This window comes from Papilio polytes, unplaced genomic scaffold (genome assembly GCF_000836215.1).
Source record: "Papilio polytes unplaced genomic scaffold, Ppol_1.0 DF823691.1, whole genome shotgun sequence".
Taxonomy (NCBI): domain Eukaryota; kingdom Metazoa; phylum Arthropoda; class Insecta; order Lepidoptera; family Papilionidae; genus Papilio; species Papilio polytes.
Genome location: NW_013525513.1, coordinates 646,895 through 670,048, shown reverse-complemented (window position 1 = coordinate 670,048; position 23,154 = coordinate 646,895). Strand labels below are relative to the sequence as shown.

The 23,154-nt window shown below is 38.2% G+C and overlaps 6 protein-coding genes and 1 pseudogene across 6 annotated transcripts; 2 read left to right on the top strand and 5 right to left on the bottom strand.

Moving 5' to 3' along the window:
• The first annotated feature begins 4,273 nt into the window (after positions 1 to 4,273).
• On the top strand, positions 4,274 to 5,555 carry LOC106104126 (cuticle protein 19.8-like). Its single transcript, XM_013284077.1, has 2 exons — positions 4,274 to 4,317; positions 4,528 to 5,555. The coding sequence occupies exons 1-2, from the start codon at positions 4,306 to 4,308 to the stop codon at positions 5,479 to 5,481; spliced, it is 966 nt and encodes a 321-aa protein (XP_013139531.1). The 5' UTR covers positions 4,274 to 4,305; the 3' UTR covers positions 5,482 to 5,555.
• Positions 5,556 to 7,395: 1,840 nt separating this feature from the next.
• Positions 7,396 to 9,165, top strand: LOC106104155 (larval cuticle protein A2B-like). Its single transcript, XM_013284109.1, has 2 exons — positions 7,396 to 7,443; positions 8,685 to 9,165. Exons 1-2 carry the CDS (start codon positions 7,432 to 7,434, stop codon positions 9,072 to 9,074), a joined length of 402 nt encoding a protein of 133 aa, XP_013139563.1. The 5' UTR covers positions 7,396 to 7,431; the 3' UTR covers positions 9,075 to 9,165.
• A 1,244-nt stretch (positions 9,166 to 10,409) lies between these two features.
• LOC106104141 lies at positions 10,410 to 12,431 on the bottom strand (annotated as a pseudogene).
• Positions 12,432 to 14,699: 2,268 nt separating this feature from the next.
• On the bottom strand, positions 14,700 to 16,734 carry LOC106104302. The gene has a single exon (XM_013284313.1). The coding sequence runs from the start codon at positions 16,595 to 16,597 to the stop codon at positions 14,816 to 14,818; it is 1,782 nt and encodes a 593-aa protein (XP_013139767.1). The 5' UTR covers positions 16,598 to 16,734; the 3' UTR covers positions 14,700 to 14,815.
• A 1,647-nt stretch (positions 16,735 to 18,381) lies between these two features.
• LOC106104304 (tetratricopeptide repeat protein 25-like) lies at positions 18,382 to 19,169 on the bottom strand. Its single transcript, XM_013284316.1, has 2 exons — positions 18,571 to 19,169; positions 18,382 to 18,469 (listed from the first exon to the last, which is right to left on the bottom strand). The coding sequence occupies exons 1-2, from the start codon at positions 19,088 to 19,090 to the stop codon at positions 18,435 to 18,437; spliced, it is 555 nt and encodes a 184-aa protein (XP_013139770.1). The 5' UTR covers positions 19,091 to 19,169; the 3' UTR covers positions 18,382 to 18,434.
• A 260-nt stretch (positions 19,170 to 19,429) lies between these two features.
• LOC106104303 (larval cuticle protein A1A-like) lies at positions 19,430 to 21,069 on the bottom strand. The gene is made up of 2 exons (XM_013284315.1): positions 20,965 to 21,069; positions 19,430 to 20,131 (listed from the first exon to the last, which is right to left on the bottom strand). Exons 1-2 carry the CDS (start codon positions 20,974 to 20,976, stop codon positions 19,496 to 19,498), a joined length of 648 nt encoding a protein of 215 aa, XP_013139769.1. The 5' UTR covers positions 20,977 to 21,069; the 3' UTR covers positions 19,430 to 19,495.
• Positions 21,070 to 22,333: 1,264 nt separating this feature from the next.
• Positions 22,334 to 23,128, bottom strand: LOC106104305 (larval cuticle protein A2B-like). Its single transcript, XM_013284317.1, has 2 exons — positions 23,096 to 23,128; positions 22,334 to 22,929 (listed from the first exon to the last, which is right to left on the bottom strand). The coding sequence occupies exons 1-2, from the start codon at positions 23,105 to 23,107 to the stop codon at positions 22,426 to 22,428; spliced, it is 516 nt and encodes a 171-aa protein (XP_013139771.1). The 5' UTR covers positions 23,108 to 23,128; the 3' UTR covers positions 22,334 to 22,425.
• Between the last annotated feature and the right edge of the window lie 26 nt (positions 23,129 to 23,154).

Here is a 23,154-nt window from a genome sequence, read left to right as displayed (position 1 = left end):
CATATGCTCATTTCTACTTGTTCGGTACTGATTATGCGGGTGGCGACACTTTCGGTTACGAACATGTAGTTTAAATTTTGCGGCTCGGGTTATTGAGGGTAACCGGGATTATTTTTATTCTCCTGCACTTGCGGGTAGTTTTAAATCGCGCTCCCATACGGTCAGGCGGGGGAGAGATGTGTGCAAGCAGCAAGCGAGTCGGTCGGGTACGTGTGTGAGTTCAAAGGTTAGTTTAGTATCTTGTTTATGGCACTTCGTCGGCGAATTGGGCCAGTGTCGAGTGTGTTCAAAGGTCATCGGAAGTGGTTGTTTGTCGGACAACGCGAATGACACAACGGGCGAATAATTTTTGTCAGCGAACGGGATCGCTTTAAATTACTGTTTCGCGTTCGGAACAATAACTGTGCACACGGGTGATGCTGCAGGCAGCATCGCTGGCGCCTATAGACTTGGCATAACTAGACTTGGTTCGATTGACACTGACAGAGACCAGGTACTCATAGTCGGTGAAGCGAGTAACGAGCAGGTAAGTACCACTATATCCTCCACTACCTTTGTTTGCAATATTGTGCCCTTCGGTGCATGCTTAGTTTAGACTAAGGTAGGTTCTGACACGGGACCTGAACCCGTTTTGTATGACACACCTCCTTTGCCACGATCAGAACGTAGACATGGATTTTGAAAAAATATTAGCTAAGAAATTTGCGTGACTATGGTGGTGAGTTTTGAAAGTCAATAACTAATATATCGTGGACACGGATCGGAAATACCTAGATGTAGAGCGCGAGGTCGGTGGTACGCGCTACTTACACGTTCAGATTAAAGGTGCTTACACACTAGACCAATAAACGAAGTACACACATTAAGAAGTTTGAGATCGCTGACGTATCTTATCAAGTGAAAGATTTATTGTTACGATATTTTAGAAAATGGCAGAAAATTGATTTTGAGTTTTTTAAAGACGTTAACTGTGTGAAAAATATATCAACATCTGATAGCGATCGCAATTTTTTTTGTTTGTATGTTTTTAAGTAACATAACTATATTTGGATAGACATTGGAAAATTGATCGAAATATACTATTTAATAAATAAATTCACCTGACATATATTATGTATTGTCACCTTAATATCAATACAATAAATTCGCACAAGGCAGTGGCATTTACGTAACATCTCATGCGACTGCTAACATTTGATCCGCCTCCAGTTGGTACTTTGGTTAAGTCGGTTAGGACTATGAAATAGAGCTTTACTGAATGCAAACTGCTTAAAACAGTTATACTTACCAGCAAAAGAAAATCGTACATTTCTAAAATATCATAATAATATTTTTTTATAAGTTAGCTTAGTTTTAGTTGTGTGAAAGAAAGCCTATGCTAATAGATGATCAAAAACTGATATGATAGATTTATATTTTACTTGCTGTTGCCTGCGACTTCGTCCGCGCGGTGTAAACAAAAGACGAACTATGAATAAACGAAAAATTGCGTGCCTCCCGAGCACCAGATATTTTTTAGTGATGAACTGTGTCCCATGTGTTATTCCAGACTTTGTTTTATACCTGTGCCAATTTTCAATAAGATATGTTGAACCGATGCAGAATTATCCAGTAAACATGAAAAAAACAATATTAATTCATTCCATGGGAACCGTAACTATGTCTGAGTTTAAAAATAGCCCATCTGTTCTTCCAGAATATCCTCTACAATTCATCTAATTATACCGAATTTCATAGATATCCGATTAGCAGTTTAGCCTACAAACTGTAACAAACATCATTTTCATTAAAAAAAAATAACTTGGAATCCACTTCGCCTCACTTTTGTGTTCCGGATTAGTAATCGAAAGGCTATAAATCAACGGCTAATATACAGGATGATTCTTAACGGACGGATCAGAGGCTTTGCGGAGTTAGAGGACCTAAAATAACTATAGAAAATCGGGCAATATACTTTGCACTTAAATGAATAGCTATTGAGGTCCTCTAACTCCACAAATCCGTTGATCCGTCCGTTAAGAATCAACCTGTATAAGTACTACTAGAAACTAATACAACTAGAATCTGTTTTCTTGTTTTACATATTTACGTATTATTTTATCTACAAAAAACATTTAATAGTTCAACTAGAGTTAAACGCTACAATTGTAACTCTTTGTGTGATGCTTGCATTTCATAACTTTTTAATAATAATAAGCGCACAGAATAAAAATTGATTTAAAACAGAAAATCTTGGCACAAAAACTTCTACGTCATCTTTTATTCTTAATACACATATAATTATTTTTGTACGAGTTTAAAATATTAATTAAAATCATTTAATGAGCATTCCAGATACGTAGCAACGTTTCGAATCGTACGTAAAATATATTAACATTTCTTTTCGTAATTAAATATGAATTGACTCCTAATTAGCGTACCCTTATAACTTTGTTTCATAATTATACAGTTACAATAGTTATAATAATTAACCGTCATAATTCGTTGAATTTAAGAAAAAACATATACCTAGCCTTTACTAACGTTTTAAAAAGATTTTTACTTCAACTTTCCTTGAACGTTAAAGAGCATCTCGACTCTATTGAGTTTAGTCAATTTAATTGGAGTTATTTAGCTTATGATAAGAATACAACGTCTCTAATTCCCCTAAATATGTCAACATAACGTAGTTAAACACGTATATATATAAAGAAATAGTTTAGCGTACTCTTGGTATTTTTCCTCAATCGTATCTATAGTAAGTAGTTATCCTTTGGGTTCATGTAAGCTACATCGGTTACAAAACGATTGGCAAAACTACGCAGCCTTGTGAAGGACGTGCGACGCAAGCAACGCGGCGACGCGCGGGAAAATTCACCTCGAGTATTTTCTTCATGTGTAGACGCAAAGGCAAATGCATGACACATACAGCCAACTTGAAATTATCTTGTAAAATTGTTTTATATTATGCAATATTTTTTTAATTAGTGACATACGAATTTATATGTTATTTCTCTTTGGCAATTAAATGATATTCAAAGTTAATTTGAGTCATGTTTAAAATCAATGCAAACAATAAATTGTTAAAATTTTAATATTTTCAAACCTTGATTACGTTTACGTTTATTGTCCGTAAATTACAACCTCATATTGTTTTTAATTGAATATAAACCTGATCGAAATGTCAAGAAAAAAAAACAATACAAACTGGTTTATGAAATCGAAGATATAAAATAAAAAAATAATGATTATTGTTTTATTTTTGGACATAAAAGTATTCGGAAGTCGTATTGAAGCTGATGTAAGTTCACCTTGTACTAAGGATGTCGTTGTTAAATTGACCTACTCTACATTACGTTGTGTACAGCCTGACAAATAACTTTAATTGATTCGTTGTTAAACCAGTAACGGATAAATAAAAACAAAAGTCTTTAGATTTAACATTGAACAGGTGTAATATTAATTTTATACATATATTTGCTTCTATCTATAATTAGTTTATGAATAATATTAATTTCTCTCACAAGTAGGCTTATTGACCGGCAGTCAGGTGGCCGATATAATTATGCCAAAACATTAATGTTTATAAAATCTCACGTAAAGAGGATAAGGCCAGGGAGATGATGAACTGCTTGTATAAAAATACATCATTCTCCTTATTAAAATAAGGCATATATGTATATATACATACATATTATAGTTTAATTCGTTTTACAATGGCACATACTAATGCTCTTTTGATCCTAAATTATTTTTTCATTATATTCGTCGATTACAGATACTCCTTTAGTTATTTTGCGTACTTCACCACAATTGAATAGGTCCATAATAAATCAATAATCAATAAATGCATTTGTCAGTGATACGTATATTATTACTCATTTCTATTGTATTTCACTATACATGCACCAGTTAATATAGTCAACAACACCTACAGTTTGGTCCTGCGCGATAGTAACGGCAAGTGTATTTAGCAGCATATATTGAAATTAGCTGCATATCTTTTCAAAATATTTCACATAGTAAAATTCTAAGGCAGATTATGCGTGAAGTTCACATTTCAGTTACTGGAAAGATGTTGAATTTTTAAAATTTAGCGTTGAGTTGGCGTGGCCGCGACGTCTCGGGCGCGTTGCACAAGTAGCCGCTTTGTTTACGCGGCATTGTCCAGCCCCATCGCTTGTACGTGCGTACTTGAATATATTTAAATTTGAAGATGCGGTCGGGATGAGGCAACCCACTGCAACCGCTATAAATACTGTTAGCGTCCAATGGGGTGCACAGTTCACAGCTCCAAGCATCCCTGTGCACAACAAAACAAACAAAATGGTCTTCAAGGTACGACAACTATTTGGATTTTGTGAAGTGTTATATCGAAGTGATCGTGAATAGTGTTCAGTGTTTCATCCCGAATAAGTTTTAATTTTTTCTATATAAATCGACTTCTATAAACAGACTTCTAAAAATCAGTATAAGAAAAAAATGGTGATAAAATTTATAATAATATACTTCCTGAAATGTACCATTAATCCTATTAAATATTCACAGTTCGTCATCTTCTCATCCTTCGTGGCTTTGGCGTACGCCAGCGCGCCGGCAGCCATCGCAGCAGCGCCGGTCGCTGCAGCACCCGTAGCCTACGCCGCGCCCCTCGCAAGAGTTGAAGAATACGACCCCTTGCCCCAGTACAGATTCGGATACGATGTCGCCGACTCTCTTACTGGGGACTACAAGAGTCAACAGGAGCAGCGCGACGGAGACTTTGTCCAGGGCCAGTACTCGCTTGTCGACCCTGACGGCACTCGTCGTATCGTGGACTACGCCGCCGACCCCGTTAACGGCTTCAATGCGGTCGTCCGCAAAGAGCCCCTGGTTGCCGCCGCTCCTGCCGTTGTCGCCGAACCCGCCGTCGTTCCTGCTCGCATCGCCGCCGCACCTGTCGTAGCCGCTAAAGTTGCCGCACCTGTGGCTGCCCCAGTGGTCGCTCAACCCGCTGTAGTTCCCGCTCGCTACGCCGTCGCCGCCCCCGCTCCTGCTGTCGCTGCACCCGTCGTTGCTAGATACGCCGCCGCCCCAGTCGCAGCACCTATTGCCGCTCCCGTCTATGCTCGCTACGCCACCGCACCGGTTTACGCGCGCTATGCTACTGCCCCAGTCTACGCGCCCTACGCCGCCGCTCCCGTTGTCGCTGCGCGTTACGCCGCGGGTCCCGTGGTAGCGGCCGGCTACGCCGCACCTGTTGCCGCCGCTATTAAAGCCGCTCCCGTCGCTTACACGGCCGCGTATCCCGCGCCAGTTGCCGCCGCCTACACCGCACAAGTGGCCTATAACGCTCCGGTAGCTTATGCGGCTCCAGTCGCTGCTGTACCATCCCCTGCCCGCCTGGTGGCACCTGCCGCCGCCGTAGCTCCCGTGGCCCCTGTAGCGCCGGTAGCCGAAGTGGCTCGCGCGGCACCCGCCAAGCTCGTCCAGCCAGTCGCCGCCGGTTACAGATACCCCTAAACCTTACCACGACTTGATGACTCATTTTGTAAAGACTTGATTTGTACATAGATAATAAATATGTTTTCACTATTCGAATGTTTTCTTATTACATTTCTCACAGTTAAAAAAATAAGCGTTATGATAACGATTTATAACTTACATGGTAACGACGTTTGGAAAACTGAAGAAAATAAAAGAAACAATCATTTGTTTGTTTGTTGAATTCATATTCAATATTTTTTTAAATAGAAAATGATAAAGTGTATGTACTGTGAAGTTATTAACAACAATAGCATCAATTATGATGATCTAAGGGTCGGTGTGACTCATCTAGTAAAAAATCACAAACACAAACTAACATAGAAACTGGTACATTTTTTCTATTTTAGTCGCGAAAGCGGTAGTAGCGTTTATCTAAAAATAAATCTACAATTTCTCAGATTAGTAAATAATGTAAAGTAACATTTTGTACCGTAAATAAGATGGTTAGGTAAACATTATTCATTTGCTATGAGTTAAAACATCTGAAAAAAGCATTTTGTAGACAGATAATTTTAAAACATGTTACTTCTAAAGTGACCGTTGCGTAGGAATGAATACAAACTACAAGCATAAATGAATAGAGAGCTCCATTCATTGAGCAATATGCTAGATTTTAATCTATAATAGGATTAGAAACTATATGATACTCTCTTTACACTTGATGAATTAAATACGTCTATTTTATTTTTAATTCATCAAAAATAATGACTTTTACATTCCAATACTTATTAACTAGAGAGAAAACACTTGATTTTTTTTTATAAGCGAAAATAAATGCTATTTATTTCAACAACAAAATGTTATTAGCAAGCTTAGCAAGCAAGCATATATTGTACATCGTAACCTATTCTGAGTTTATGATTGTTATTAACACGAGATATATTAAATTTGCGGCGTCTGATTACTTGAGATGGATAGGCAGAGCTTGTTTGAGAATATTTAAATGTATTATGCATTATTTTGGATATATTACATGTATGTCATTATCGCCTAAAATGGCGGTTGAAACAAATAGTCTTTCACCCATCGATATGTATTTGTACATGTTGTCAACTCCCAGATTCTCTTGCGAAAAAAAACATATTTTTGTTCTGCCGTTTCGACAGACGACGACTTGATAACTCATTTTGTAAAGACTTGATTTGTACGTAAGAGAGAGGAGAGGAGAGACAGAGCTTTTGCTTCACCACGCATAAGCAATTGTTGCTAAGCAGTGTTATTTCTGAAAACACAGCTACGTTTAAAATTCTTAAGGATGGATTGAATTCCAACCAAACTATCTATTCAGCACAGGATGAGTTATCCAATCTCTTTGGTAGACAAGGACTTTTTATTCTGCCAAGTATAGTATCCAAAAGACCATTACCTTTTTTGTAAAAGATAGATGAAATATGGGAGAGAATCTCGCGGGAAGTATTAACAAGATTTATTAGTCCTTCGAGTTTGATGGATTTCATATTAAAAAAGGGGAATATAGCTTTATTAAATGTACGTGTTTTGGCAGCCGTGTTACTATTATCGATAGATCACGTTATAGGTATGATTTATGCTTAGTGGAGATTCTTCATTAGCTGGTTTTGAGGTTAAGTAAATTACCATAAATTATTCTATAGCCGTCAACGCTCGTCAATTAGATCCGACGCACGTATCAAACAAGGTTAGGGCTTGTTTAGCGCAGAACACCATGCTCTATAACGTATTGATTTAGTGCAGGCATGTGATCTACATTATGAAAGCATTTTGTTTGTAAATCGATACGTGGTATCGCTGATTGTATGGAGCGTAACTTGTAGCACTTTCTTCAATTAGATTCGAAGTATTTTGATCACGTCTTTTGTTACGCATTGAACGATATATAACGCGGTCTCGGGCCAGGACGTTCACAGTTCACCTCTGCACTGCTCAACCAACCCCAAGCAAACAAACATGAACTCCAAGGTACGTTGAACAATTAATTAAAATATTTTTTTTTCGAAATCATTAAGATTAAAAAAAAATCAATTGTGAAAGTAATTCACACTTATGCGCAGTATGCGGAAAAGTGTAGTGATGATAGCTCAATAGATTTCTAGTCCAAACAATCTGGCCAGCAATCATTCTTGTTAATTTTCGTGACATATTTTATTTCTAACTAGCTTTCACCCGTGACTCCGTCCGTGTAAATTATAAAACAAGAGTGAGTAGCCTATATGTTCTTTCAACTATTCTCTACGTTTACGCTAAATTTCATCGAGATCTGTTCAGCCGTTCAGGCTACACTAAATACATCCATTTAAACTTTCGCATTTATGATTACATTAAGATTAAGATTTCATGCAAAAAAGAGCAGTTTCAAAAATAGTTTTTAACAAAACGACTAACAACTAAAACGTTATCACGCAATAGTTCCTGTACAAGTTTTCGTAGACGTGATAGCAACGCGCGCGTGACGTTCAATTGACCAACGGATCCATATCGGGACTCCTTGCGACACACACTTTCTCATGAATACAAGTAGAGTGTCATTTCAATTGTAATTAACGTGCTAAAATCGATTTCAGATACTACGATGAATAACTAATTGTTTTCCTATAATATGCATGGTGTCGTCGCTAATGTTACTTGTAGTGAACCGAGATACAGAACACCAATGGTGTTATGCTTTTACTTGTACAAAATTATATTTAACGTAAAATTTGTCATATATAATGATAATTTACTTTTAATTGTATTCATGTGTACAATTACAGTTTCACTAAATCATGTCTGAGCTATTAATTACTTTAAGGATCCCTAGATTTGATTTCCTAACGAGACAAAGTCTAACACTACCCCTTAGAATGTTTTTAAATCGATTATCAATTTAATATTCGTAGTGCAATCGATTACGATAAGCGTTTCTTTTCGTCGCCGTGTCGCAAGCTGCACGTATTCGGCGCGCGCACGAATCTCGAATGTGAATACACGGTCCAGTGCGACTCAGACTGGTCTATGTCAACTGCATTATGCAATACTGCTGAAGTTATGTATTGACGAGCAAGTTCAGAATATCAATTGAACATAGTAATAGTATATTGTACTTCCAGAGCTTCTTAGTGACTAAAATTTTAGATGCATTTACATTTTTTTAGAGCTAACTTGTAGTCTTAGTTTTTATTTGTTTCATTACGTGGTAGCTCATTATAAATGTGTTTTTGCAGATTGTAGTGTTCATCTGCATGTTCGGCGTGGCGTGCGCCAGTGTGTTTGCGCCGGCCCCAGTGGTGGCTCGCGTCGACCCTCTGCCTCAGTACTCGTACGGCTATGACGTGCAGGATGCGCTTACCGGCGACTACAAGGGCCACCAGGAGAACCGCAACGGCGACCTCGTCACCGGCTCCTACTCCGTTGTCGACCCAGACGGCACCAGAAGGATAGTCGACTACTCCGCCGATCCCCTCAACGGATTCAACGCTGTCGTTCGTCGCGAACCTTTAGTAGTCCCAGCACCTGTAGTCGCCCGTGCTCCAATAGTCGCCCCCGCCCCTGTAGTCGCGCCTGCCCCAGCCCCTGTCATCGCCGCCAGACTACCGAGCCCCTACTACTTCTAGATGAATTATTACAATTTTGTTGTGTTACTGTTTGTATATACTAAGGCTTTTTATATCAATGTTATTTATGTTATAAAATGAATTGAATTGAGTTTTTTTTATTATTTAATAACCTACAAAATATTATAATACAATAGGTACACTAGTTGTTCCGGTAGTTTATTTAGCCATTTTCCGTTTCTATATCCGTGACACTGTGTGCAAAATTTTATGAAAGCGTAACAGACAAAAACTTTAATTTGCATTTACTAATTTAGTTAGAAAGAGTCTAAATATTTTATTCAGACTTTCAAAGAATCTTTAATGTATCACTTGAAATGTGAGGATATGCTTCGAGAAGAAAACTGCATGAATATTAATTAATATCCGACAATGTATTGTGTCTCGAAATTATGTAAGCAAAAACATAAATTCTATACAAGCTTTTATTCTATTTGAATTCAGGTCATTCAAACTCAAATCTCAGTAGCGAAAGAAAAACTGAGAATCGCAATACATTAGTCATCGGTATAATGATCTTATAACTGAACCTTTGGACTGTTCAATTAAAACTGTGCGTGTGTAAGTAAATTGCCGTTAACTTTTTTATGTAATTTTATGGCAGCGAGGCGAGTTTTTTTGCAGTGACATTACGCCTATACTCGTGACCTTGACTCCGCAATTGAACGAAAGCGATAGTTGTAAAAGCTCGAATATCAATTGCTCGGATAATTTATGTTACGTCATTCACCATAGAAATAATAAGACATGCGAAGAACAAAACAATGCTAGGAACAATTAAAACGGGATGTGAAGGATATGGTAGAAGTTAAACTTTTATTGTCCTATCCATGAATGTCACCAGATGTTGATCTGGTTAGGTTTTCACCTAATATTAACATGGTCCTATTTGAAGGAGTTTGTTTACATGTTTATTTTACCATGTAGGCTACGCCCATGATTTCAGGACTTTCAATGTCTTTATTATGACTATATGAATAAAACCTTTTTTTTGGTGTCGGGGGGAAATCTTCAAAAGATACAAGGGAAGCCTTCTGGGGGAAAGACAGGGTTATGTAGGAATTGACCTACTAAAACCCCCTCGGTGACCATCCTCTAGTGACATAGACGAAGGTTCCGGGATCTCCAGGGAACACACCGGAACCATATGAATAAAACCTGCGAGTGATTTTAGTCAAACATGACAAAATAAAATAAATCAACACATACAAAAGCATATTAATTTATTATCAAAAAATATTATATAACCTAAAAAATCATTGAATAATAAATAATTGTAAACAAAACATTAAATAAATTACAAATATTAATACCAAAGTAGAAAACTTATAAAAGTAAAGTCTAACAATATTTTAAAATAAAACGTTAAGAATATATCCCATAGTACAAAACTTACAAAAGGACTTAATAACAAATTAAAAAATAATTACAACAATACGCGAGTATAAAACTTAAAAAAATAAAATCTAACAAAGATTAAAAAGAAAACATTAAATATCAAATAATTGATAACCTAGTGTATCGGATTTGGGTGGCGGTGGAAGCGCACGCGGAGGGCCGGGGATGACGGTGAGGCCGTGCTGGCGCCGTCGCCGCCGCTCCGTCTTCTGACTCGCGAAATCGCCTCCCTGCGGCAGCACTGGGAACCTTCGTCCTCGCGGCAATATCGATATTTTCTTGAATAGTACTTGAGTTTCGACGGACTTCGCCGGCTCCATGATGTCCAATATTTGTTTTTCCCGTTGCTCCAGAACTTTATGCTCGTCAGCAGCGACGTGGTCGGCCATCATCTCGGCGCATTTGCTGAGGAAGGCCTGCACCTCTTCGGGATCTTGTAGCTTTTTGGAATATTCGTACGCCTCCTCGACTTGTACTCGTACTTCGTTAGCATTACTCTGCTGCATATCGCCGCTCATCAGTACGAACAGTGCGTTCAGCCACCACGTCGCATTGGATATCTTTTGCGCCTCTCGTTGACATCTCTTGGCGTAAAACTTGGCGAGTGCATAGTTCTTTTGAGACGTCAACAGTCTAGCCAATTCGTACATCAACCAACATCTCATTGTAGAGTTTTCGCACATTTCTAAAGTGGCTAAAACTTTACTCGTAGCTTTTTTAATATCAATAAACTTATAAGGATAATTACCTAAGACCGAGTCGAAGGATTTCGGCCGGCCGGTGGGGAGTCCCATTAGGAATGCAATTCTTCGTCTATTGCTGTTTTCGCTTAGAGTGTAGGAGACTCGGTGTTGACATAAATACGCCTCACCCACCGCTCTATACAGATGATCAATATAAAAATCTTTATTAGGTAAAGTGCGCGGTGTTTTCAAATCAAGGAATGTTTGCAGGCGTTCTGCATGCATTATAACATCCATAACGCGTTTCGCTTTCAAGCTTTTCTCGATTTGGCTCAATGAGCGTTCAACAGTAAGTGCGCCTATTTCACGTTCTTTTTTAAGAATGCTTGCCTTATATTTATGTTGATATTTAGATTCAGCTTTTTCAGCCAATTTTATTGAGTAATATGGTCTCTGAGAGCGCAACATTTCCTGACGTTCGGTTAATGTACGTAATGATTCGTTTACAATTTTTTTCAATTGAATGCTACCACCTGAATTGGCGGACATCAGTCTTTGGTCATCTGTAAGTTTCTGGAGAAGAAACTTATCATATGCCATCGGACCCAAGTATTTCATAGCGAGAACGCGAGCCAAAATTGCATGCTTTCGCGCCTGCATTTGAGTTAACTTTTTTTTCTTCTCAGGTCGAGGAATTCGAGAAACACGTAGCGTTTTCTTCGGTTCATTTTCGTCAGCTCGTGCTACCTCTGAATTTTTAATTAAAGGTAAAAAGTCAAGCATCACATTTCCTGCGTTGACTCCTATGCAATCCTGTATAGTTTCTATTCCTTGGTTGACGCTTTCAACAAAATAAGGCGGTTGACGGCGTGCTCTGGCTCCGCGGCAGTTCATTACAACTGATTTTTCGAAGTCAGACATAGTGTATAAAGCACGAGCTTGCATATTCCGAGCATTCATGTTACTTGGCTCTAACTTTAAAGCTAGCTGAGCATCTGAGTACGCTTGTTTCGGTTGAACAGCATCAGAACATACCTGGCTGCGACCGATAAGCAACCGTACATCATCAGTGGCATTTCTAAATGCTTCATCGTATGACGCTTTTGCTTTTTCAAATTGCTCGAGTCTCCTTAAATATGCTCCCCTCTCCCGATACACAGTCAAAGCACCAAATAATCTCTTCTCTTCCATTTTAAAAACTTTATAAATATGTAAATGAATATAATATTGTTGTATATTAAAAAATACTGTTATCAATTGAAATATTCTCAAACAAAGTAATGTTGCTGATGTGACATAAATTGACAGATAGCAAAGATTGTCATTATTTTACGAATTCGCAGGAAAGATGAATATAACCCTCTTATTAAAAATAAATAAAACAAAAAGACATTATTAATATCAGTTGGACAATAATCATTGGGCTCTGCCTTGCTCTTATAGTTTTATAGGCCAATAGAGACGTATGGAAGAACAGTACGTACTGTGTATCGCCCCTTTGTAGGGACAAGGGCAGGTTGATAAGTGTTCCCATTTAAATAGACAGGCTACTGGAGTGGTATTTTGTGCCTACTTGATTTTCGTCATTTTGGCGCTAACAGCTGCTGTTAGCAGCGGCGGTGAGTTTTGGTACTAATAGAGGTAGATTAACCTATCAGTAACAAAAAAAAACATACGAATTCAGTACCTCATTTTTTTGGGAAGTCGGTCATAAGGTGTTTATATCAGATCGAAGAAAAAGCTACCGTTTTCTAGTATCTGCATTTCCCTTTTGGTACAAGAATAGTGGCTATCATCTAAAAATATTACGTATTTAAAAAAAACTGCGTATAGAAAGGAAACGTAACTCCGCTGCGAAGTAATATATCAAACAATGAGCTGTATTTTTCACGAAATATGTAACATAGAAGTCGCCTCAATACATAATTTGTCTAACAAAAGTTTATTTCCACTAAATTTCCTAAAGTCCGCTAAATTCGCTCAGTTCTGTTTTATAGTTTGTCTAAATAAGAATTATTACTTTGAAAATTTAGTAGGGATAGGTTGTGCAAAATCAGGTGTTCGTCCTTTCGATTTTCAATTTTTACTCTCATAGAAGTTAGAATCGATAGATTCATATCTAGTTATAACATGTGGATTATAATAAAACTAGCTGTTCGCGTGCGGCTTCACCCGAAAATGAAAAGCATTTATTTTATTGTTAACATTTGTCAATTTATCAATTGCAAATGTCAAATGAGAAACCGTTGTAATCTTATTTCCTTGATGTTGGCAGCAACTTATGGTCTCTTTCCCACATTAGGGTTTTTATCCAAAACAATTACCCCCTAAGTTTAATGCCGTTAAATATATAGCCTAAAGCATGGCGTAATTGTAGGGCTTTTTATTTAAAAAAAAATTATTCAAAAATATGCTGTAATTGCTGATATCTTAGGCAACAAAGAAATGTGTGTTTACACTTTATTATAATAGTATATAGATAAACACTATTTTCCAAAAAAGAACGATATTGGAAGATAATAAATATTACTACTAGTACAGTCGTACGTAATCGAATTGTATTTTGCTATTATTATTATTGTCATTGTTATATTCTCTACACTATCATCATTACTAGAATTGTCCCCTAAATTAGTTAAGAAGTAACTATTAATAATTTTAGTTAAGTTCGATAATTTTTATTCAAACCGAATATCGACAGTTCATGGTTGTTCGCTATGCGTGTTTGTTTCATAAATACGATACCCTTTTATTTTTCCTGGCAAGAGTGGGGGTTGCCAGCTATTAAATGGCGACAAAATAGAGGCAAATTACCTTTATCTAATTTCCTAATGAAATTATACTCAAAATGAACATATTAATGTTGCTAACACAATGGTATAGGGTTGCCTCACCAAAACTTAGCAAGCGATACGGTTTCCACGGTTTAAAGCTTCTTAAATCTATCTAATAAAAATCGATTATATTGATAAAAAAAACTAACTATCATCATTAAAAATACTTCTGCCGCTTTTTAACGTAATGTAGGTTTCATCAGAAAAGCAAATGAGGGAAGGAAAAACGCTTTGTATCACAGCTAGCCTATAATCAATCTTATGACAAACTATAACTGAAGAAACGAGCCGTTCATTAGTGTGTGAAAATTTTCAACGGTTCAGTTAAATATAAGTCTACATACGCACAGTTTTATCTGAACGTCTTTAACGAGCATTATAAATTTCATCTTAATATGATACGAAGTTCTACTTACTCCTTCACTCATACACATATTTTCAGCAAAACTTCATCATTAAATTCTAAACTTTTATGGCATGATAATGTGTATGTTAACTCAATAGATCTACAGCCATACAAATCAACACAGTATAAACTTAAACTTAGGAATAAACTGAGTATAGACAAATATTATATCACTCATGCATATATTAAAAATTTGAATTCTGTGAAGGCTAAATATAATTCTATGTCCCCTCGTCTATTTATTATGGGAATAAATCACTGGGTTGAATATAAATTGAGGTTGGACCAAAAAAACGATAAAATTTTGTAAAGCTTATATATTTAATAACACTAAAATATAAAACTTAAAATTGGAGTCTAAGAAGAATTAAGAATAACAACTATCAAACACAAGGAATAAATAAACTTACAGAAAAAAAATTAGATATCAAATATCTGAAAACCTGGCGTATCTGATTTCTTTGGAGCTGGTAAGGACCGCACCGGGCCTGGGATCACGGTCAGGCCCATTTGGTGGCGGCGCCGTCGCTCCGCCTTCATACCAGCAAAGTCAAACTTCTGTGGCAGAACCGAGAACCTTCTTCCTCGCGGCAACGCCGACATTTTCTTAAACAGCACGCGAGCTTCGACGCGCTGTACCGGGTCCATAACGTCCAATATTTGGTTTTCCCGTTTCTCGATAATTTTTCTTTCTTCGATTTGAACTTCGTCTTCCATCATCTCGACACATTTCCAGAGGAAGGCCTGCACCTGTTCCGCATCTTGTACCTTTTTCGAGTATTCGTAGGCCTCTTCTACTGCGGCACGGACTTCGTTAATATTGCTCTGCTGCATATCACCGCTCAATAATGCGAACAGGCCGTTCAGCCACCACGTCGCATTGGATATTTCTTCAGCCTCCCGTTGAACTCTCTTTGCGTAAAACTTACTGAGAGCATAATTCTTTTGAGTCGTCAACATTCTAGACATTTCGTACATCAACCAACATCTCATCGTGGAATTCTCGCACATATCTAAAGTTGCTGAAACTTTAGTCAAAGCTTTTTTAACGTCAACAAACTTATAAGGATAATTACCCAGAACTGAGTCGAAGGACTTAGGACGGCCAACTGGGAGTCCCATGAGGAAAGCGATTCTCCTCCTGTTGCCACGTTCACTGAGCCTGTAGGAGAGACGATGCTGGCAAAAATAAGCCTCACCTACTGCTCTGTATAATCGATCTATGTAAATGTCCTTATCGGGTAACGTTCGCGGTGTCTTCATGTCAAGTAATTGTTGCAGCCGCTCTGCGTGCGACATGACCTCCATAACGCGCTTCCCTCGCAAGCTTTTTTCTATTTGTTTTAATAAGCGATCAATGTTTCGCGCGTTTATCTCACGTTCTCTAGCAAGTACTTCTTCTTTATATTTATTTTGATATTTAGATACAGCCCTTTCGCCATATTTGATGGAGTAATAAGGCCTTTGAGCGCGCAACATTTCCTGTCGTTCAGTCAATGAACGTAATGATTCTCTTGCAATTTTTTTTAATTCAATACTTCCAGTTACATTGGCGGACGTAAGCCTTTCGTCAACTTTGAGCTTCAAAAGAAAAAACTTATCATATGCCATCGGTCCCAAATATTTCATAGCAAGAACGCGAGCTAAAATTGCATGCTTTCGAGCCTGCATTTGAGTTAATTTTTTTTTAGTTTCCGGTTGTGGAATTCGTGAAATATGTAGTTTTTTTTTCGGTTCATTTTCATCAACTACTGCTACCTCTGATTTCATAATTAAAGGTAAAAAATCTAGCATTACGTCCCCGGCGTTAACTCCTATGCAATCCTGTATAGTTTCGATTCCTTGGTTGATGCCTTCCACAAAATAAGGCGGTTGACGGCGCACCCTGGCTCCACGGTAGTTCATGACAATTGATCTTTCAAAGTCTGACATTGTGTACATAGCTCGACATTGCATGCTTCGGGCAATCATATTCTCAGGTTCCAGCTTGAGTGCCAGCTCGGCATCTGTGAACGCTTGAAGTGGCTGGACAGCATCAGAACATACCTGGCTTCTTCCTGTGAGTGTCCGTACATCTGTGTTTGCGTTAGTGTATGCTTCATCGTAGGCTGTTTTGGCTTTTTCAAATTGTTCTAGTCTTCTTAAATACGCTCCCCTCTCGCGATACACAGTCAAAGCACCATATAATTGGGACTCGAACATGTTAAAATCTTTAACAATAAGTAGGGAAATACAATATCACTGTGTAAATATTCTAAATATTTATTGGTAAGCTCTGTTCTTGATTAAACAAAGTAATGTGGAATAAATTGACTTAGAGCAATATCTGTCATTATTATTTTTAGAATAAGAATAAAGTTTTTATTTTTTGACTTAATCATTTTCCACAGTACTGGCAAAATAATAAAAAAAAGATTTATATCGATTTACAAAAAAAGGAACAAACACAAAAATAAAAGATTTTGTAGGTTAGATATAGGTACCACGAGGATGTTGCAATAAACATTAAAAATGGGATTATGAACAAACTGACAAACTAAATGGTATAAGTACCAGAGAATATTATATGTATGTATAGTATGATTAATCTTGTATTGATGTTGGACTCTAGGATTTTTTTTTCAAATGAAACATTTTAGTTGTTCGTGGAAAGAAAATGAGTAGTGGTTTATTTTCCACATTTTATGCTTCTTTTTTTATAAGTTTCTATTTTATGCTTTCCTAAATCAAAGAGCATTTAATTATTGTGAGGTATTTAGGTATTTTTAAGCGTCTGCGTTGTTTCTGAATTATCAAAAAAGTAAGTTTCTACACTGTTAAAAAATAGTAAATTTATTACAAAACAATACATAAACTTGTACATCAAAGTAACAAATCTAATTATAAAGCGTTAAAAATATAAAAATGTTACAAATCAAATACTTGAAAACCTTTCGTATCAGATTTTGGTGGAGGCGGCAAAGCCTTTTCGTGTCCGGGTAACACAGTAAGCCTTTTCTGACGTAGCCGGGTACGTACTGATTGTTGACGCTCTGACTCCGTCCGTGTTTGTGGCAAAACAGTAAATCGCCTACCTGGCGGAACATTTGACATTCGTTTAAACAATACCTCCGTGTTGACGCGTGTAGTCTCATCCATAACGCCCAATATTTCTTTTTCTCTCTGCTGCATTGCCTTCCGATCGTCCGATGCACCTAAATCGGCCATCATTTCACCACATTTCCTAAGGAAGACCACAACATCTTCTGGATCTTGTAGTTTTTTGGAATATTCAATAGCTTCTTCGACTTGTATTCGTACTTCGTTGGCATTTCCTTGTTTCATGTCACTACTCATTAGGACAAACAATCCATTCAGCCACCACGTCGCATTAGAAATTTCTTGTGCTTCACGCTGACAACGTTTAGCATAAAACTTAGCCAGTGGATGATTCTTTTGAGCGGATTGCAGTCGAGCCATTTCGTACAATAACCAACATTTCATTGTAGAATTTTCGCACATCTCTAAGAGTGCTGCAACTTTACTCGTAACCTTTTTTACATCGATAAATTTTTGAGGGTAATTTGCGAGAACCGAGTCAAAAGATTTCGGTCGTCCGACGGAAAGTCCCATTAAGAATGCGATGCGACGTCTATTTCCACGTTCACTAAGTCTATAAGAGAGTCTATGTTGACACAAGTAGGCCTCTCCTACTGCCCGGTATAGCCGTTCGATAAAGCTCTGTTTATCTGGCAAAGTACGAGGAGTTTTAGTATCTAAGAAGGTTTGTAATCTTTCTGCATAAGATATTACATTCATAATACGTTTGTCATTTAAGTTATCTTCGATGTGTTTTAACAGACGTTCAGCTTCATGCGCCCCGATTTCTCGTTCTTTTGCAAGAACAGCTTCTTTATACTGAATGTGATGTTTTGATACAGTTTTTTCCGATAGTTTAATCGTGTAATAAGGTTTTTGTGATCTTAGCATTTCCTGCCGTTCGCTTAATGTTTGCAGCGTGTATTGAACCAATTTTTTTAATTCCTTGCTACCCTTAGAATTAGCCGACTGTATTCTCGAGTCGTCTTTCAGGGCCTGGAGGAAAAATTTATCATAAGCCATAGGTCCTAAATATTTCATTGCAAGTACTCGTGCCAAAATGGCGTGTTTTCGAGCTTCCATTTGGGTTAACTTACGTTTTTTTTCCTGACGTGGTATACGAGAAACATGGGACTGTTTTTCGGGCTCATCTTCATCAACTACTGCTATAGCTGATCGCTTAATTATCGGCAAAAAATCAACCATTACCCTACCAGCATTTACACCTATGCAATCTTGTATTGTTTCTACGCCTTGATTGATGCCTTCGATGAAGTAGGGAGGGTACCGCCGAAGTCTGTAGCCACGATAATTTATAACTACAGATCTTTCAAAATCAGACATTGTATACATAGCCCGAGCTTGCATATTGCGAGCTACCATATTTCGTGGCTGTAATTTTAATGCAAGTTGAGCGTCGGTGTAGGCCTGGATAGGTTGAACGGCGTCAGAGCAGACTTGGCTGCGGCCGATGAGCAATCGCACATCTTCAGGAGCACTGTTGTACGCTTCATCATAAGAAGCTTTCGCTTTATTAAATTGCTCCAATCTTCGTAAATATGCCCCCCGTTCCCTGTACACGGTTAACGCACCAAGCATACGAGGTTTTTCGTCCATTGTAAAAATTGTTAGAAAACAGTAAATTGATAAAAAAATTAATAAACAATTAGAAAATAAAAATTCTATTACAATTGCATTTTGACATAATGCATTTTTTATATTTTTTTAAATCAAAATGAAAGAATAAATGCGGCCTTGTACGTTGTTATACTATTTCTATAAAATAAAATTGTTTTAAAGTATTCTTTAAAACTTAATAATAAATTACTTTAAAGTAAGAAAACTATTTGTAGTCTTCAAAAAATCTGTTTTACGCCGTTGCCTTTACTGTTGTAAAAAAAATTATCTTGCTAAGGTAGGAGTCAGAACTGCTAAGGAGATGGTTTTCAAGAAAAATTTTTCCCAGTTAAAAAAGTTTATTGTTCATTCAATCAATAAAATCAGTCCATAATTGTTTGAGACTTAAACAGCAACAACGGGGGCGGCGGCGTAAGGAGCAGCAAACCTCGCCACAGGGGAGTACAGAGGGGACGCTACCCTGGCGACCGGCGCGGAGTAGGCAACAGGCACGGCCGAAGTGTAGGCGGCTACCCTGGCAACTGGCGCAGTGTAGGCGGCGTAACTCAGGGGAGCGGCTACCGGCGCGACAGGGGCGGCAGCGTACCTGGCGGCGACCACTGGGGCGACGGGGGCGGCGTACTTGGCAGCGACTACTGGGGCGGCAGCAATGCGGGCCGGTACTACGGCGGGTTCAGCGACTACAGCGGGCGCGGCAGCCACAAGGGGCTCTTTACGTACTACAGCATTGAATCCGTTGATAGAATCAGCGGAGTAGTCGACGATACGACGGGTGCCATCGGGATCGACGAGGGAATACGAGCCCTGGACCAGATCGCCGTCGCGCTGCTCAGTTTGACTCTTGTAGTCGCCGGTGAGGGCGTCGGCTACGTCGTATCCGAACCGGTATTGGGGAGCGGGATCAAACTCTTCAAGCTTGGCAAGCGCGGGCCCAGCCACCACGGGAGCGGCAGCCAAAGGAGCGGCGACCACGGGAGCGCTGGCTCGGGCGAAAGCCAATAGGCAGGAGAAGACGACGAACTGTAAACGACGTTTTAAATATTAATAATGGTACTAACTATTAATATGAAATGACCGTGAGAATGATTGAAATTACATCTAGGACTTAGTTTGACCCTTCGCTGTGGAAATTTAAGGTGCGTAAACAAAGAATTTTAGAAACTTTTGGTTATTTACATTCTAGTGCTTATGTAGACTAAAACAACTAAGTATACGGTTGTACTTGAAACAGTGACACCATTTAAGAGGGCAAGACTAGTACGGTTGCGCAAGGTTTGCGCGGAGAAATTACAAACAAGCCAGCGTGGGGCCGTCAAGGACGCGGCCGCCGTCCCTCGCATCTCAATGAGCTTAGACGATGAGTGTGCCACGTCCTGACAGCATTCTTAGACAATTGGAGTCGTGAACACTTTTACTTATTCATTGTTATTGTTTTATATTGAGTTTGTCGAACTCTACACTAAACAATGAAACATATATTTGATAAATATGTTGATAAGATGCAAGTTTAATCCTGACTAATCTTAGTATATCAATTGTTTTTTGTAAAAATATTAATTTTAATATATGTTATAAATTTTTTCTTTTTGGTCGTTCCATTAATTGATTGGAATGTTTACATACCTATATGTATTTATAAATCAACGTATATAACAATAATTTGGGTATAAATTCTTGGTTATAAAATGGATGTAACTGATTTAACATTTATTTTTCTTTTTTATCGTAAAAATTGACAGAGCGCTTGAGATTAAATTGAGATTGACTTATATTACTTATACTTATAAAACTCTGTTCCCTAAAAGATTTTAAAATAAACGATTGGATATCTTAGTAATAGTAATTTGTATTACCTTAAAGGCCATTGTTGATGGTTGAGAGAGGATGGGATGGTTTGAAGAAGCCGAGTGTGACTATGCTCCTGTTGGGTTCACCAGAGTATATATACCGTCGTCGGGTTGTGACACAGTACCCGAGTGAACACTTAGTATTATTCAGGTGCATCACTCTGGATGTGCGCGCAATTGGAAATGAGCTTGTAATTTGTCAATGGCGGAAAATTCGAACGCGTTCTTGACTTTAGGCCAAGTTTGTTATGAAATTGTAACAGATTGGCGTGCGATATACTCTATTAGGAGACCACTTGTAGTCAGGCACGTACAAGCTTACTGTTTTTGGTCACTTCGAATCGGACCATCGCACTGTACAGGCTTATGTTGAAGTTAGTACATTTATATTTAAAATAATGTTGAATTTAAAATCCTTTTATCGTTGGTACAGTCGTAAAAACTGTACTAAAACATGGATAGTAGTGTTGGACTGATAAAGTAATACTAGAAAAGTGAGTTGCTGGGACAAAAATGCGAATGTTAAGATCGACGTGGAGTAACACTAATATATGGGACTATTTAGACGAATCCTTAACCGAAATTCAGAGATCTATTCGGAAGTTCTGCGTTTTAATTTTACTAATAGGGAGATCAATTAAGGAGTCAGTTATAAGCTTATTATTCATTGTGGTTTATTGAATATTACTATTATTGTTTAATAAATCTCAATAAGCTTTACTACAAGTGTTAACGAATTTCACCATGCAAAATTATCTTTTAAATTTATCAACAATTATTAAATTTATCATCGTGATATAAATATAAAGCAAAATGTCAGATCAAGTCGAATTACTTAACTTCACGTTTTGACTCAGTTTTACAAATAAAGGTCTTGTCCGAAATTTTAAATGCCAACATTTATTTTAATGGCAAGTATATTTAAGGTTATACTTTAAAATATTTATGTACATGTCCATCCATCCAAATTTTCGCATTTATAGTATTAGTAAGATGAAAGAAAGAACGCTTCAGGCGCAATGTTCTCTCTCTCTCTCTCCGGATCGTTTCCTCATTCCTGAGGATCGCGACCACTCATCTTGACACTCTCTCGAAGCAAAGTTCTAGGTGTAGTTTAAACTGAACAGTCGAATTATTATGTTAAAACTGTGAGTGTGTAGAAAAAATATTAATTGTGCAGTGCGACTATCCGGTTAAAACTATCAGTTAGAACTGAGCGTACGTAACGGAGTTTAAAAGTTAATTACGTGAATATACGGGTGAATCATCTTCAACACATTCGACAACATTACTTTCTAACGAGGAACTTGAAGGTAACCAGTATTAATTTCAGGAAACTTTAATAATGTTTCAATATTAATAAAATACGAGTTATGTAATATGTTATTTTATTAAATAATTTTACAAGTAAAAATACATTCTACATGTTTCTATTTACAATGTGACATATCGTAGCATTATTCGTAATTAATGATGGTAGATCGGAGCAGAGTACGCCAGGGGAGCGGCGTGTACTACGGGAGCGGCGTGGTAGGCTACAGGGGCGGCGTGTACTACGGGCGCGGCGTGATAGGCAACAGGCGCAGCGTGGTAGGCTACAGGGGCAGCGACCTTGGCGACCTTGACGGCGACTGGCTCCTTGTTGACGACGGCGTTGAAACCATTGTGGGGGTCAGCAGTGTAGTCGACGGTGCGCTTGGTGCCGTCGGGGTCGACGACCGAGTAGGAGCCGTGGACGACATCGCCGTCGCGGGTCTCATGCTGGGACTTAGAGTCGCCAGTGAGGCCGTCTTGTACGTCGTAAGCGAAGCTGTACTGCGGGTGTGCGTCGTATTCCTCTACTGCAAGCTTGGCGACGGGCGCAGCGGCGTAGGCTAGGGGTGCAGCGTGGTAGGCCGGTGCCGCATATGAGACAGCTGCGGGCACCAGGCCGGCACTAGCGGCAGCCACAAGGCATGTCAGGACGACAAACTGGGAACAATAAAAATAACGTTAGTATATCTCATTGTTTTAGGTTATAACTGTCTTCCAACGAAGAAGAGTTTCTCAGTTTTTGTACCATTTTTTCTTGTTAATGATCAAGAATTTAATTACGTATAAATCCAACTTGTCTCACTCGTAATAGTCTGTTACTCACTTTAAAGGCCATTTCTGCAAGTGTTACGATCGACTGCTCGACTGAGTTTGATGTTGAGT